The sequence below is a fragment of the Staurois parvus genome, unplaced genomic scaffold (genome assembly GCF_062004578.1).
Source record: "Staurois parvus isolate SC_StPar_1 unplaced genomic scaffold, SC_StPar_1.0 ptg000099l, whole genome shotgun sequence".
In the NCBI taxonomy this organism is placed as follows: domain Eukaryota; kingdom Metazoa; phylum Chordata; class Amphibia; order Anura; family Ranidae; genus Staurois; species Staurois parvus.
Window position 1 is genome coordinate 4,379,890 of NW_028317895.1, and position 15,446 is coordinate 4,395,335.

The window sequence follows — 15,446 nt, forward strand, 5'->3', positions numbered from 1 at the left end:
CAGCTCTGCAGCATCAGTGTCCTCTGTCCTTTCTCTTCTCACACAGTTACTCCTGTCCCTGACAGCTTGAGAGGAGAAGAGGAGGTGCAGGACAGCAGCAGTGATAATAGCCCAATCCCTGCTGCCAGACAGAGCATCGCTGAGGACCAGTGCAGCAGAGGACCAAGGGCTACATAAACAAATGGCCATATGAATGCAATGAATAATACATTGCTTTATTAACTGTAGAAACCAAACTCCTACACAGTCCTAGACTGCCGAGTGCTAAACTGATCATCAGATTATTAGGGGTCCATGGCTAATAGAGAATACCTCCAAGTCATCATTTTAAAATGGTTAATCTTGATAAACATGTTTTTAAAACTGTTTATGATCTCTACTACTCTGTACTTAATGTACATGTTAGAAAAAAGTACATACTGTATATACCTAACAAAACAGAACATAATTCAGTAAATAGGGGACCTGTTTTTCTGATGAGAAGTAAGTTCCAAAAAGTTAGAAACCAAGTATAGTTTTTTGGCCTATTTGACTACATGACTTTTGGAATTTGTGCAATTTTGGTATAAGCATTAATGAATTTAAGCCCTATAAACCCGAGTAAAAAGGAGCAGCAACAGTACAAATATTTTTTTTTTTACTTTTACTTTTTCTTTGCCATATCATTAATGGACAACTTTAGGTAGTCCAAATGCAGAACTAAAGGGTAAGGGGCATGGGGACAGAAAATGAGATTGCCTATATCTAAGGTAGCATGCAGCTATCTATTTTTCCGGTAGATTTGTGGGGTGTTAAGTTCATAATGCCCTCTGATTTTGCTTTTCACAACAGGAGTAACATAACAGTTGGTTGGTGATAAAGGGGTGGACCCCGATAAAAAGATTTTCTTCATTCACATGTGCCTAGTATGATCTCAAATGACAGCCTGGTTTTTGTTTTGGTTAATGAAAGGCCTTAGAGTTTGAGGTGATGCTTTCCCCTGTGCCATTCTGCTGTGACAGGTGGGTTTGGGAGGTTGTGCAGGTAGGTTCATGCACTTCCTGCACTGTCTGAGCAGTAACAGAATCTGGATATACTGCTGTCAAAAGTAGTCATGACATATACAAGTCAACTTCCCATTTTAAATGTGGATTTATGTACTTTTTGTATGTAAGAGGAAGAACCTTGTCTCATTTTTTTTTGTAATCCTCTCTTATGTTCCTCTTTTAGGTGCTGGCTGCATCTGATGGAGGTGAGTCACCCCCGCTACACATGGATTTCATTAAAGTGTAACTACACTGCATTAAGCATTACAAACCAAAGATGCCATTAATTAAATTTTTAATATTCAAATCAAACTCACTCATCCATCCATGTCTCCATGCTTTATTTTGCTGAAAAATCATTTTTAAAAACACACCCTAGCATTTCTGGCCATGGCCATCTTTAGTAAGGGCAAATGATTCATGTAGTATTTACTTCCTATAATCCATCTGCCCTTAGCTCAGGCATGCAGTAAGGAGGGCGTGCTTAGCTTAGAAACCCCCTCTTCCCCACCTGAAGACTCCAGGGATGTCTAAAACAAGTAATATAATATGATTTCCTATCAATTTAGTAATGTTAGCAGCATAAGTAATAAAAATAGTCAATGTTGATTGAGAGAGTAAAATTCCACTTTAACTATTAGAAAATCAGCTGTGGGTGTCATAATAAAATATATAGTGGTTTAGCTTCAGAAACAAGACCCCAAAATATTTCAATCACTAATTAAAGGCTTTCCTAACCTTAAAATATATCCCAGCTATGTGGTTTCTGCATTTACAGTTTATTCATTTTCAGGTTAAAAACGATTTCAGCAGTTACAGAAGGTACCTGTTAATCTTGCCAGAAATGCAGTGCCCTTGACACCATCAAATTAAGGCACAGACAGTGTTATCTTACTTTTAAACTATCTGTAATCTGCAGATATATATTTTTATATTTCAATATTTTTATTGAAAATCTGTAAAAAACAGTATACAGAAATATAGAAATCATAACCCACCCACATGATGAGTTGTAGCAAAACAATCAGAATCATGGAATATATAGGCACATAATACATTCACCAATAATCTGGTAAACAATAAACCATAAACCCCAATAGGGTATAGTCGAGTTTAAGCAATTATTTCATCAATCAAATAGGTGTGGGCAGTATCATATAACCAAATAACAAAAATAGAGAAACCGAAAATAAAAAAAGAATCAAAGAAGAGTGTAAAGAATAAATTGGAAAAGAAGAGAAAGAAAGAAAAAAAGAAAGAAAGGTCAATTAAATAATAAAGATATACCTAATCCATGGTTCCCATGTGTGCTCAAATTTAGAGGTATTATTGTTAATGATACTAGTTAGTTTATCATTAATCATAATCCAATTAAGTTTCTGTTTGACTAAGTCTAGCAGAATTGTTGACTGTCTCCAATGTCTAGCTATAGCAATTCTTGCCGCCAACAAAAGATAAAGAATTAATTTAACTGATTTCTTAGGAATATCAGTGGGCAATAGATGAAATAAGGCTACTTCAGGTGATCTGCATATATTAATTCCCATTACTGATTAAATGAAGTTAACTAAACCGATCCAAATTCTATTCACCACAAGACATTTCCACCATATGTGAAGCATAGTACCCTCTTGTCTGCAGTGTTGAAAACAGCTGGGTGACACAGACGGGTACATTTTAGCAAGACGTGTAGGAACTAAATACCATAGAAGAAGTGTTTTATAGTTAGATTCAATAAGTGTAGTATTAATTGAAATTTTAGATAAAGCATTAGTTGTAGTCCGCCAAGTGTCCAAATCTATTATTAATTTGAGTTTACTGGTGATAAAAGATATAATTTGATGATATCGAAACATTTCACTGGAGGGCATCTGACATTTTTTCCGAAAATATTGGAGAGAACGAGGACGAACTCCATCCAAATAGTCCCCAAAATGCAAAAAACCCTTGTTGATCCACCATTGAAACACACATGGTGTTAGACCAGGAATAAACTCAGGGTTACAAAAGACTGGAGCTAAGAGGGGTATGTAGAGATAATAGAGGTTTGCGGGCCCGCCATCTATCCCAGACCGTTAAAGTATAGGATAACGTAGGGCAAAGGATAGGAAGACGCAACCGACTGGGAAGCTACATGAGGGAGCCAATAGCATAGGGACGGCAAGATAGGGCCTCAGTGCCAACCCACTGAGGTATATAGCCCCTAGCGGTAGTACAAGAGAGCTGTGTTTTCTGAGCCGCCTAAAAATAAGTCATAAGATTAGGAAGTCCCAAACCGCCATGCTTTTTTTAGGGAAAATGAAGTTGATTTATTAACCCGAGGACGTTTGCTTCTCCATATAAATCTAGAGACTGCTGCTTGTAAAAGTAAAAGTTCCCGTCTGGGTAGCATGATCGGCAAAGTCCAAAAATAATATAATAGTCTTGGTAGAAAGGTCATCTTGATGGAATGAATTCTACCAAACCAGGATAAATGAAGATCCTCCCAATCATGCAAGTCAGTCTTAAGTCGTTTAAAGAGAGGGGGGTAATTAGCCTTATATAGCGACGAGAGAGAGCTTGTGAGATGAATCCCCAAATAAGGAAGAAAATTGGGGGCCCATTGAAAATCAAAGTTGTCCCGAAGATATAGAACCTCCGAATTAGATAAGGAAATATTTAAAGCAATTGTTTTAGAGGAATTAAGAGTAAGACCCGAGGCCACAGAAAATCGATGAAATAAATGGAGGAGGCTAGGTAGAGATGTTCGAGGGGTAGATATATACATAAGGACATCGTCAGCAAATAAGACACATTTATGATCTTGTTGGCCACAGTAGATACCAGAAATAGTAGGATCAGAATGGATAGCAATAGCAAGTGGTTCCATTACCAGTCCGAAAAGTAGAGGGGAAACGGGGCAGCCCTGTCTAGTACCTCTCTCGATAGACAGAGAGGCTGATTTGTATCCACGAATGGAGACCTGAGCTGCAGGATTAGAATAGAGAGCCCGCACTAAAGTCAAAAAAGAAGGGCCAAACCCAAACATACCCAACATCTGAAAAAGATAGTCCCAAGATAAACTGTCGAATGCTTTATGGAGATCTAACGATAACAGTAGGACTTCCCTCGGTTAGGATTTGCCCGATTGGATTGTACAGCTGACAGCAGAGCCAAAGTTCGACGAATTAGATCCAGTGTTTGTCGACCGCTAATAAATCCTGATTGATCATCATGAATATAAAGGGCTAAAAATTTATGGAGGTGTAGTGCAAAAACTTTAGTAAGGATCTTGAGATCACAATTAATTAAGGAGCTAGGACGATAATTAGAAACTACAGTAGCATTTTTGTTGGGTTTATTTTCATTAGGAGGCACCACTCCCCCATCTCGTAGATAATTAAAATAGTGGGCCATATGTGGAATCAGGAGGTCAGGGAAAGCTTTATAATAAATATGAGGAATGCCATCTGGTCCTGGGGATTTATGAGGAGCGAGGGTTTTCAAGGCATTCCGAATTTCCTCGCAAGGCTGTTCCATTAAGTCTCTATGGGCTTCTTGAAGATAAGGAAGAATAACAGAGCTCAGGAAATTGTCAGAAGATGAAGAGATGTCCCTCTGAGGTGAACAGTATAGATAAGAATAGAAAGAATGAAACTTTTGGAGAATCTTACTGGGATCTTGAGACAGAGCCACTTGAGAATGTTTTGGAGATAGCTTGCATGCTAATAGAGTGCCCAACCTGTCTCTCCAAGTGAAAAATTTATGGTTAAACCATCGTAACTGTTTATCAGCGGTAGTGGTAAGGCATAGGTTAAGTTCCAACCAGGCTTGGTCAAGTTTAACTAATAAAACTGGATCGGGATTCTGTTTATGCTCAAAAATGTGAGTAAGTTTCTGCCCAAGAGACCTTTCACCAGAAGATACCATCCCTCCCGATCCCTGATAATTTTGGATTCAGTGAATGACAAACGGCGGAATAACAAAAGGGCTACCCCTTGTTTCTTCTCTGTGCCATTAGCAAAGTAACAAAGGGGATAGTCTTTGTGGACATATCGTGGGGTAAATGTGTCTCCTGGAGGGTTACAATATCCGCCCCAAAAGAGCGGTATGAATTAAAGGCCTTAATACGCTTGGAAGGAGCATTGAACCCCTGAACATTGTGAGACAGTAATCGGATAACCACGCTGTCAGACCGTTGAGGAGACATGGTCAACAACTGATGCACTATATTTGATGAGAGCTATCCACTCCCTGAGCACAGGAATTATCCAGGGTAACCAGGAATAAGGACGGCTGACTCTCTAGAAAAAAAGAGAAAAAAAGAAATAGTCCAAAAAAAAGAAGTGAAAGTAGACACTCGGAATACACAAATCCTCATATCCATTAACAGTTGGTATTACACATAATAATATAATCAAACCAAACAGTAAACCAGAAATGTCAGGACTAAAGCCTTGTAAAGGAATGGATCTACCCAGAGAAACAACTCAGGGGAGAGTCTTCCAAATCTAGGAGGGCCCATAGACACCCCCCGGCACAAAAAAGAACAAACAACCCAATATCAACATAATGCAATATTAAAGTAACCGAATCCCACAAACACCATAGTCAGCAGACAGACATATCGCAACAGCACAAATGGCCAAAAAAAAAAATTGTATTACCGTACCCTCCCCCTCCTCCCTTTACTATTCTTTCCTCCCCCACTCCTCCCAAAACAACCTAACAATGGCGACTAATGTTCCCAAGGGAACCACTGAGAAGCCACCACATGCTAGTAGACCATATTACAAAGCCTGCAAATCAAAATGTAAACCTCAAGAAGTTTTTTTAGGCTATTTTGTCTTCCTGGAAATTGAAGCAGACCACAATGGTGAAAGTGGCGGAGGACAAGAGGCAGTTCCTGGTGGAGAATGAGGTGGACTATGTGGAAGGACTATTGGAAACGATGCCTAGTTGAAGAAGAAGTCCTTCGCCTTCATGTAATGTAGAGAACCCATAAGGCTTTCCATTATAGGTAAATTGTAGGCAAAAAGGGTAGGCCCACCAATAATGGATATCCCTCCGCACTAAGTGGGAAAGTAGTGGCTTCATAGACCTCTGCTTCTGGATAGTGGTCGGAGAAACAACCGCAAATACTTGTATTTTATGTCCCGCAAGTTCCAACTCCAGAGTTTCTCTACTATATTTTATGACCGCTTCCTTGACACGGAAAAAATGTGGTTTAACAATAATATCCCTAGGAGTCCCACCCTGTCTAGGAGGGATTAATGCTTTATGTATACGATCAATTTCTGTATGAAGATCATCAATGTCAGGCATCGCGGATCGCATGAGGGATTGGGCACAACTAGCCAGCTCTTTGATTGATTCAGGAAGCCCTTGGATATGGAAATTATAGTGTCTGGCCCGGTTCTCCAGATCATCAATTTTAAAATAAGCTTCCTCCAACCGATCCTGTAAGTTGTTAATCATATTGGAATTTTGGGATACATTGTGGGCTGTCGCATCGACCTTAGATTCAATACTGTCCAGGCATTGGCCTAATTTCTGGAAATATTGCTTGAGATCAGCCGCCAATCTAGTAATAGCTCTATCCAATTCGCGTTGCAGTAAATCAGCAAAACTAGAGATTAGGGTCACATCTCCTGAGTATTTTGGTGGAGCCGGAGGGAGTGTTGGCGAGTGCTCAGGGCTATCAGGGTCAGGTTCCAAGCCGCTGCTCTGGCTAAAAAAGATAACTGGCATCTCATTATCTAAGGGAGAAGACACAGGGGAGTCTTGGCCTAGTGAGCAGGCCGAAGCCTGGGACTCAATATAATAGGGCTAGGAGGCGATTGGGGGGGGCGTTGAGGGTCACTCACTCCAGTAGAAGAGTATACCGTGGCCCGATCCTGGCCAGTAGCTGTAGTAGGGCCAAGTTTTGCCCACTGGGGGAGAGGTGCAGGGATGCAGTGGAGGCCGCAGGAGCTGAGCCGGGCGCCATCTTAACTCCCCTGTTTACCACAGGGATCAGGTGCTGGGTGCCGCCACGGCCCCTCCCTGCTGTCTGTCCTGGCATTATAGCACGGCTCCGGGGTTCCCGACCCGGACCGGAGAAGGTCCCGTTGTCCATGGGGCTTGGTGCCCATGTAAGGGCTTATTTAGTACCGGGGGATGTGCGGAACTAGCACTGGACCATGCGTGTCGGCCACCCGCGCATGCGCACTCCTCGGAAGATATATTTTTATAGTCCTGTCCTAGGGTGACAATCATAGCTCCCTCCAGAGATACAATAAGCATAGCCACCCAATCAGGATAGGAGGTGTGTTATTCACAGGATTAACAGGTGAAAATTAAGGTCTAAGTAAAGAAAACTAATGCAGCCACAACATCAAAGGACTGGTAAGCTGCAGTATATTACATTTATGTTTTCATGGGTTTAGATTTGCTCAAACATCAAGAAATATTTACCATACAGCTACAATAAAGCAGATTTGTAATCAGGCCACTACCTAAAAGCTAGGATGTTTACTTTCCCAGTGGCTGGAGAGCCCCCAGTCCTCTTTTAAACATGAATTTCCTTTGTTTGTCATATGATACTAGAGAAGTAGCATTACTGAATTACCTTTCTGCCTTATCAGTGTTTTTAAAGGAGTCATGCCAAGCGGAACACATCATTTTAAAACCATCTGACAATTATTACCAGTATATCAGGACAAATGATATAAACATTCTAATTATATTGATATGCACTGTAGGAAGGTCAAACACAACATGAGCAAAGAGGCATGTAACCTGAGAAAACAACATTCACTTTCTCCTATTAACTAGCTTTTCTATACATAGAATGTAGTATTTATTTATTTTATTTATTTATTACACGTACTTATATAGTGCCATCAATTTGCGCAACGCTTTACATATATCATACATTCACATCAGTCCCTGTCCTCAAGGAGCTCACAATCGAAGGTCTTATTGTAACTATCCATTTACTTTCTTGTTTTCCTGTAGATACACTGTTGCAGCAAAGCTATAGGAAAATGAAAATGCTAATTATTAGACATAGTGAGTTCTGTATTAAGTGAATTCTAGAGAAAAAAAATACACCCTATACTTACGATACACCTTATGATCTTCCTAAAACCTACCAGCAATAGTATTAAAGTTTGCCTAAATAAATATATAACATAATGCCCTGAAAAAGTATTCATACCCCTTGAAATTTTCCAGATTTTGTCATGTTGCAACCAAAAATGTAAATACAGTCAGGTCCATAAATATTGAGACATCGACACAATTCTAACATTTTTGGCTCTATACACCACCACAATGGATTTGAAATGAAACAAACAAGATGTTCTTTAACTGCAGACTGTCAGCTTTAGTTTGAGGGTATTTACATCCAAATCAGGTGAACGGTGTAGGAATTACAACAGTTTGCATATGTGCCTCCCACTTGTTAAGGGAGCAAAAGTAATGGGACAATTAGCTTCTCAGCTGTTCCATGGCCAGGTGTGTGTTATTCCCTCATTATCCCAATTACAATGAGCAGATAAAAGGTCCAGAGTTCATTTCAAGAGTGCTATTTGCATTTGGAATCTGTTGCTGTCAACTCTCAAGATGAGATCCAAAGAGCTGTCACTATCAGTGAAGCAAGCCATCATTAGGCTGAAAAAACAAAAACACACCCATCAGAGAGATAGCAAAAACATTAGGCGTGGCCAAAACAACTCTTTGGAACATTCTTAAAAAGAAGGAACGCATCGGTGAGCTCAGCAACACCAAAAGACCCAGAAGACCACGGAAAACAACTGTGGTGGATGACCGAAGAATTCTTTCCCTGGTGAAGAAAACACCCTTCACAACAGTTGGCCAGATCAAGAACACTCTCCAGGAGGTAGGTGTATGTGTGTCAAAGTCAACAATCAAGAGAAGACTTCACCAGAGTGAATACAGAGGGTTCACCACAAGATGTAAACCATTGGGGAGCCTCAAAAACAGGAAGGCCAGATTAGAGTTTGCCAAACGACATCTAAAAAAGCCTTCACAGTTCTGGAACAACATCCTATGGACAGATGAGACCAAGATCAACTTATACCAGAGTGATGGGAAGAGAAGAGTATGGAGAAGGAAAGGAACTGCTCATGATCCTAAGCATACCACCTCATCAGTGAAGCATGGTGGTGGTAGTGTCATGGCGTGGGCATGTATGGCTTCTTGTATTTATTGATGATGTGACTGCTGACAAAAGCAGCAGGATGAATTCTGAAGTGTTTCGGGCAATATTATCTGCTCATATTCAGCCAAATGCTTCAGAACTCATTGGACGCAGCTTCACAGTGCAGATGAACAATGACCCAAAGCATACTGCAAAAGCAACCAAAGAGTTTTTTAAGGGAAAGAAGTGGAATGTTATGCAATGGCCAAGTCAATCACCTGACCTGAATCCGATTGAGCATGCATTTCACTTGCGGAAGACAAAACTGAAGGGAAAATGCCCCAAGATTAAGCAGGAACTGAAGACAGTTGCAGTAGAGGCCTGGCAGAGCATCACCAGGGATGAAACCCAGCATCTGGTGATGTCTATGCGTTCCAGACTTCAGGCTGTAATTGACTGCAAAGGATTTGAAAACAAGTATTAAAAAGTGAAAGTTTGATTTATGATTATTATTCTGTCCCATTACTTTTGATCCCTTAACAAGTGGGAGGCACATATGCAAACTGTTGTAATTCCTACACCATTCACCTGGTTTGGATGTAAATACCCTCAAATTAAAGCTGACAGTCTGCAGTTAAAGCACATCTTGTTCGTTTCATTTCAAATCCATTGTGGTGGTGTATAGAGCCAAAAATGTTAGAATTGTGTCAATGTCCCAATATTTATGGACCTGACTGTATATTTGATTGGGATTTTATGTGATAGACCAACACAAAATGGCACATAATTGTGAAGTGGAAGGAAAATGATAAATGGTTTTCAACATTTTTTACAAATAAATATGTGAAAGGTTTGGTGTGCATTTGTATTCAGCCCCCCTGAGTCAATACTTTATAGAACCACCTTTCACTGCAATTACAGCTGCAAGTCTTTTTGGGGATGTCTCTACCTATCTAGAGAGTGACGTTTTTGCCCATTCTTCTTTGCAAAATAGCTCAAGCTCTGTCAGATTGGATGGAGAGCGTCTGAGAACAGCAATTTTCAATTGGATTTAGGTCTGGACTTTGACTGGGAAATTCTAACACATGAGTATGCTTTGATCTAAACCATTCTTTTGTATCTCTGGCTGTATGTTTAGGGTAGTTGTCCTGCTGGAAGTTGAACCTCTGCCTCAGACTCAAGTTTTTTGCAGACTCTAACATGTTTTCTTCTAAGAATGCACTGTATTTGGCTCCATCCATCTTCCCATCAACTCTGACCAGCTTGCCTGTCCCTGCTGAAGTAAAACATCTCTGCAACATGATGATGCCACCACGTTTCACGGTGGGGACGGTGTGTTGAGGATGATGTGCAGTGTTAGTTTTCCGCCACAAATAGCATTTTGCTTTTAGGCCAAAAAGTAAAATGTTGGTCTAATCTGACCAGAACACCTTCTTCCACATGTTTGCTGTGTCCCCAACATGGCTTCTAGCAAACTGCAAACAGGGTTTCTTATGGCTTTCTTTCAACAATGGCTTTCTTCTTGCCACTCTTCCATAAAGGCCAGATTTGTGGAGTGCACGACTAATTGTTGTCCTGTGGACAGATTCTCTCACCTGAGCTGTGGATCTCTGCAGCTCCCCCAGAGTTACCATGGGCCTCTTGGCTGTTTCTTTGATTTGGATTGAACAGTGCTCTGTGAGATGTTCAATGCTTTGGATATTTATTTTATAACCTAACTCTGCTTTAAACTTCTCCACAATTTTATCCCTGACCTGTCTGGTGTGTTCCTTTGCCTTCATGATGCTGTTTGTTCACTAATGTTCTCTAACAAACCTCTGAGAGCTTCAGAGAACCGCTGTGTTTAAACAGAGATTAAATAACACACAGGTGGATTCTATTTACTAATTAGGTGACTTTTGAAAGCACTAGTTCCACTAGATTTTAGTTAGGGTATCAGAGTAACGGGGGCTGAATACAAATGCTCGCCACTCTTTTCAGATATTTATTTGTAAAAAATGTTTAAAACCATTCATCATTTTCCTTCCATTTCGCAATGTGCCACTTTGTGTTGGTCTATCACATAAAATCCCCCAAAAATACATTTACATTTTAGTTGTAGCATGACAAAATGTAGAAAAATTTCCAGGGGTATGAATACTTTTTCAAAGCACTGTAAATAATAAACTAAATAATAATACAAATAATATTAATAATAAAATATTTAATTCAGACCTAAATAGCAAATGGGCCAAACAATTCCCCCTTCCCAGCAGAACAAACATTTTTTGGTCCCTTGCCACACTGTTCAGCAACTAACAGAAAGAAAAGCTCTGAGTCACACATGTTCCCTTATACCCAGAAGTGCCATGTATTTTCTTGATCTTGGTGGCTGAACAAAGTAATGGGGGGTAAAGGAAAGGTGAGTATGTGCGTATGTTAGAGGGAACATTAAAGTAAAGGGCTAGAACTTCTATCATGTATTTTAATGCCTACTGTGTCTCTGTTGGGCAGACACTGGGGAGACATCAGGATGAAAAACATTTGGGTAACTGGTATCTCCATGACTAGAAAACACAGACAGCTATAAAAACGTGACTGGTGTTCTAAACATTCCCTATTCGAGTAACCCCTTCCCACTGTCACCTCCCAAGTCCTTTAACTGGATCGGAATGGCAGGGACATTCCGATCATGAGATCGCTGTGATTGCCTGTAACAGCGGTCACATGATCGGAAAGCTCATGATTACATTGGGTTCGTATTCATTGGGAGCTTTCCGTTAGATGTTAGATGCTGTGCTGGGAGTGCACAGGGAACGTGCTCTCAGCACAATAAATTGCTTACAAATGGACACATATATGTGGCCACTTCGTGATACAGTCCACACATTGAGAGGTCTCATATATGTGCCACGTCAGTGAGAACCAGTTAAAAATATTGTTTTGCTTTTTTTCTTTGTGACCATTACCTATCATATCCCTTCCATTTGAAACATTGTCATTGGAATAGAAAGTGAGGATAAAACATTCCAACAGGTACACAAACAGCAGTAATACCATGGATCTTAACTTTCCCTACTTTGTCAAAACATAATAAATTGTTGTCTGGACATGGTCCTTTACAGACAATCACTATTAGAAAATGATGAATACCTGTAATGACCTCAGGTCCCTTTTAAGGCCAAATTCTTACAGGTGATCTCACAGCAACTTCCCCCCCCCCTAAGCACAGGGACTATTATATGTAAATGTGTCCTTACACTGTACTGGAGATAAAAATGATAGCAAACAGGTTCTCTTAGACAGAAGACATGAGTCACATAACTTTAGTGTGAGTTTGCACTGGTTCCTGTCCTTGATTCTGCTGCCAAATGTCTAATATAACAGGGTAGGGTGCTTGGAACATATATTCCTTGGTGGTATATTTCCATCATCTTTAATGTGTGTGATGGGTTTCTGGAAGTTTGCTGTCTCCCAGAGTCAGAAGAAACTCAAAGGTGAGCTGGCATTCAGTTTTCTGTTATCTTTAATAGACTAATCATCAAGCTCCCCTAAAAGTGCATGCTTTTCAGCTTTTATTGTAGATGTATAGGTGAAATACTTAGCATTATTCCACTAGAATGTAATTATATCTACTATAAGCACTGTAGGAATAAATGTCAGATGGACAATGGCCAATTAGATGATACTCCCAAACATATGTGCTGCCATCTTTGCTTACAGTACCTTGGCAGCTTAAATTGCATATTAAAAGTAATTTCTGAACCTGGTACCTGGATTAATAATTCAGTTGAATTCAGCAATAGATCGACCTCTCTGGTTATGGCTACCTTGTTCTGAATAGAGTAGCTGATCACTCATTCTCTCCATGAGTGCTGGATTACTAAATGCAACTGCGCACTTCCGAATTACACTTTTTAAGGCTGGATGGAATGTGCCAGTGGAGAATAAGGATGCACAAGTACAGTCTTCTCAGTCATTTAGCTGGTTTTAAGCCCTTCAATGCCCAAGTAAATGCCAAGGAATGCAATATGTGTGTAAAACATTTTTTATTGAATTTTTATTTGTGAAGGTATAGTAGTCCCTTATCACACCTTAGCGGTTTTCTGGAGGTCTAGAAGATACATTCTGTTAGTTGCTTTTTGTATTTGTACAGATAACATTATCTACAAATTTGAAGTTTGGAAGTTATTTTGTATCAGTAGTTACATGTAACTACTGTTTAGTGGTTGGTTTACTCCTAAACTATAGCTGAAATTAAAGTAGACCTAAAATAGTAATTTAAAATTTGTCTGCCTAAGAATAATTAGGGCGATTTAATGTAGTAAAACAATTATTAAAAAAAATTCTCTTAGTATTTATTTCTCAATTAGAGGCAGCAGAGCTCTTCCACATATTACAGTATCAAGGGATGCTCTGATTTCTACCCTTTAGGACCATGTTTCTCAAGTAGTGGGTCATGACCCAAAAGTGGGTTGCGACCAGGGGCGGACTGGGCCATGGGGCAAGTGCCCCCCAGGCCTCTCTAATGCCCCAATAAAACGGCCGGTGCCCTGACGTCATAGCGTAATATACTAATATAAATGTTAAGATGGCCAGGACCATAACTACGGCCGGCCTTAATATTTATATTATTGTGGCCAGCCAGAGCAGAATGAACATTGAACACAACCTCAGAGTTGCTCTCTCTACCACCACCCCAGAGTTTGGGACACTTACCAAGAGTAAGAAGCATCCCCAGTTTTCCCATTAGTTCTAATTAATTTCATATGTTTCAATTACTGTTTATTTTATTGGGTTTTTACCTCAACAGCACTTTCATTTTCACTAGTTCTGTGATTGCTGCACTGTCCATTTTGGAAGGAAGCCGTATGTTTACTGTTTAAAAAGTGCATACACATTGTACTGTAGAATATTGCACAAGTTGTTTTGTGGAATAAATTATAATGTTTTGGAACTTAAATTATTTTTGGGTCACGACTTAATGACCAAGGACAAATGTGAGTCCTGAGGGTCCCAGGCTGAGAACCACTGCTTTAGGAGTTTAACATACATATCCTCTCTACTCCTGCCTGCCATTATTGGAAGAACTGCTCAGTGTTTGTTTTAGCCTCCAAGTATGAAGGCCTTCATGTAGATTTGAGATGAATCAAATGTGTATGGAGCCAAAACAGCGCTTTCAGAATGCCTACTACAAATGCTGTGTTTTTCACAACTGACTTGTCTTGCAGTGTTTGAAGAATAATGGTTAGAACCAATGGTGCCTGTTTGGTAATAACATAGCTTTCCACTCTTTGCCACTGTCAGGATTATTTGACAGCTACCTCAATGGGGGTTTGTCTTACTTTCGTCAAGATCAACAGTATTATATGTAAGCATAGGTTATATGTCATGGCTGTTGTCATTTTTCAACCATATTTGCAATGCTGCTATATGAGTAAGATTGATAGAGTACACTGGAATTTCTGAGGACCGTGCATTCTTTTACAAGGATATATGTTTCATTTAGTGAATCACACCAAAAAAGTGAACCAATTCACAATAATGCTTGCAGCAAAACACAGTGGTCTTCCTCAGAATTTCCTTGAATAGGCAGTAATTTGTGTTGTAAATTTATTTGGTCTGTGTTGGTGTAATAGAGCTCACATGAGTCTCACTCACAGTGTTACAAATTTGTTATACTATAAGTGTAAGTACTTTCATTAAGGCTCAGATTCACATTAGCCTGACTTCAAAATCACGCAACTTTCAGTGCAACTTTTAGTCCGACTTTGATACAAATTTAATGTAACTTTTTACACTCTGTGCCACTGAAGTCGTGTCAAAGTTGCACCAAAGTAGTGCAGGAACCTTTTCTAAAATTGGACTGACTTGTGTAGTATCAGTTAAGATGGCTCTCATAGGGAAATGTTGAATTTCCCATGTCATCCGGCTTGGGGTCTCACAAGTCGGATCCTGTGTTGCAGCAGTGTGAACTGAGTCTAAAACTGAAAAAGAGTTCCATGTAGTTTAGTGGAAACTTTTGAACTATTTGCATGTGAAACATAGAAACAGTATGCTTGATTTTCTCTAATGCATCTTCCTTTTTGTTTACAGAGTTAAACAATGCTGATTTAGATGGACGAGGAAGTGACCAAAGCCTAAACAGTTTGCCCAGTGTTCAGACGGCTAGATATGCATCTGATCGATCAGTTGCTAGTTGGGCAGTATCGTTTGAGAGGCTACTTCAAGATCCTGTTGGAATTGAGTATTTTACGGTATGAAAACATACACAACAATGTTTTATAAAATGGGAGACAAATTTAGTATGTGATGGG

At 39.8% G+C, this 15,446-nt stretch overlaps 1 protein-coding gene across 2 annotated transcripts in view; it reads left to right on the forward strand.

Annotated features, from left to right (window-relative positions):
• RGS14 (regulator of G protein signaling 14) overlaps window positions 1-15,446 on the forward strand; it is a 152,188-nt gene that overhangs the window by 75,887 nt on the left and 60,855 nt on the right. For both annotated transcript variants that reach the window (XM_089671123.1, XM_089671124.1), the window contains 2 exons: window positions 1,210-1,231; window positions 15,226-15,386. In XM_089671123.1, coding sequence (XP_089527249.1) covers window positions 1,210-1,231; window positions 15,226-15,386 — 183 coding nt within the window. The remainder of the gene's footprint in view (window positions 1-1,209; window positions 1,232-15,225; window positions 15,387-15,446) is intronic.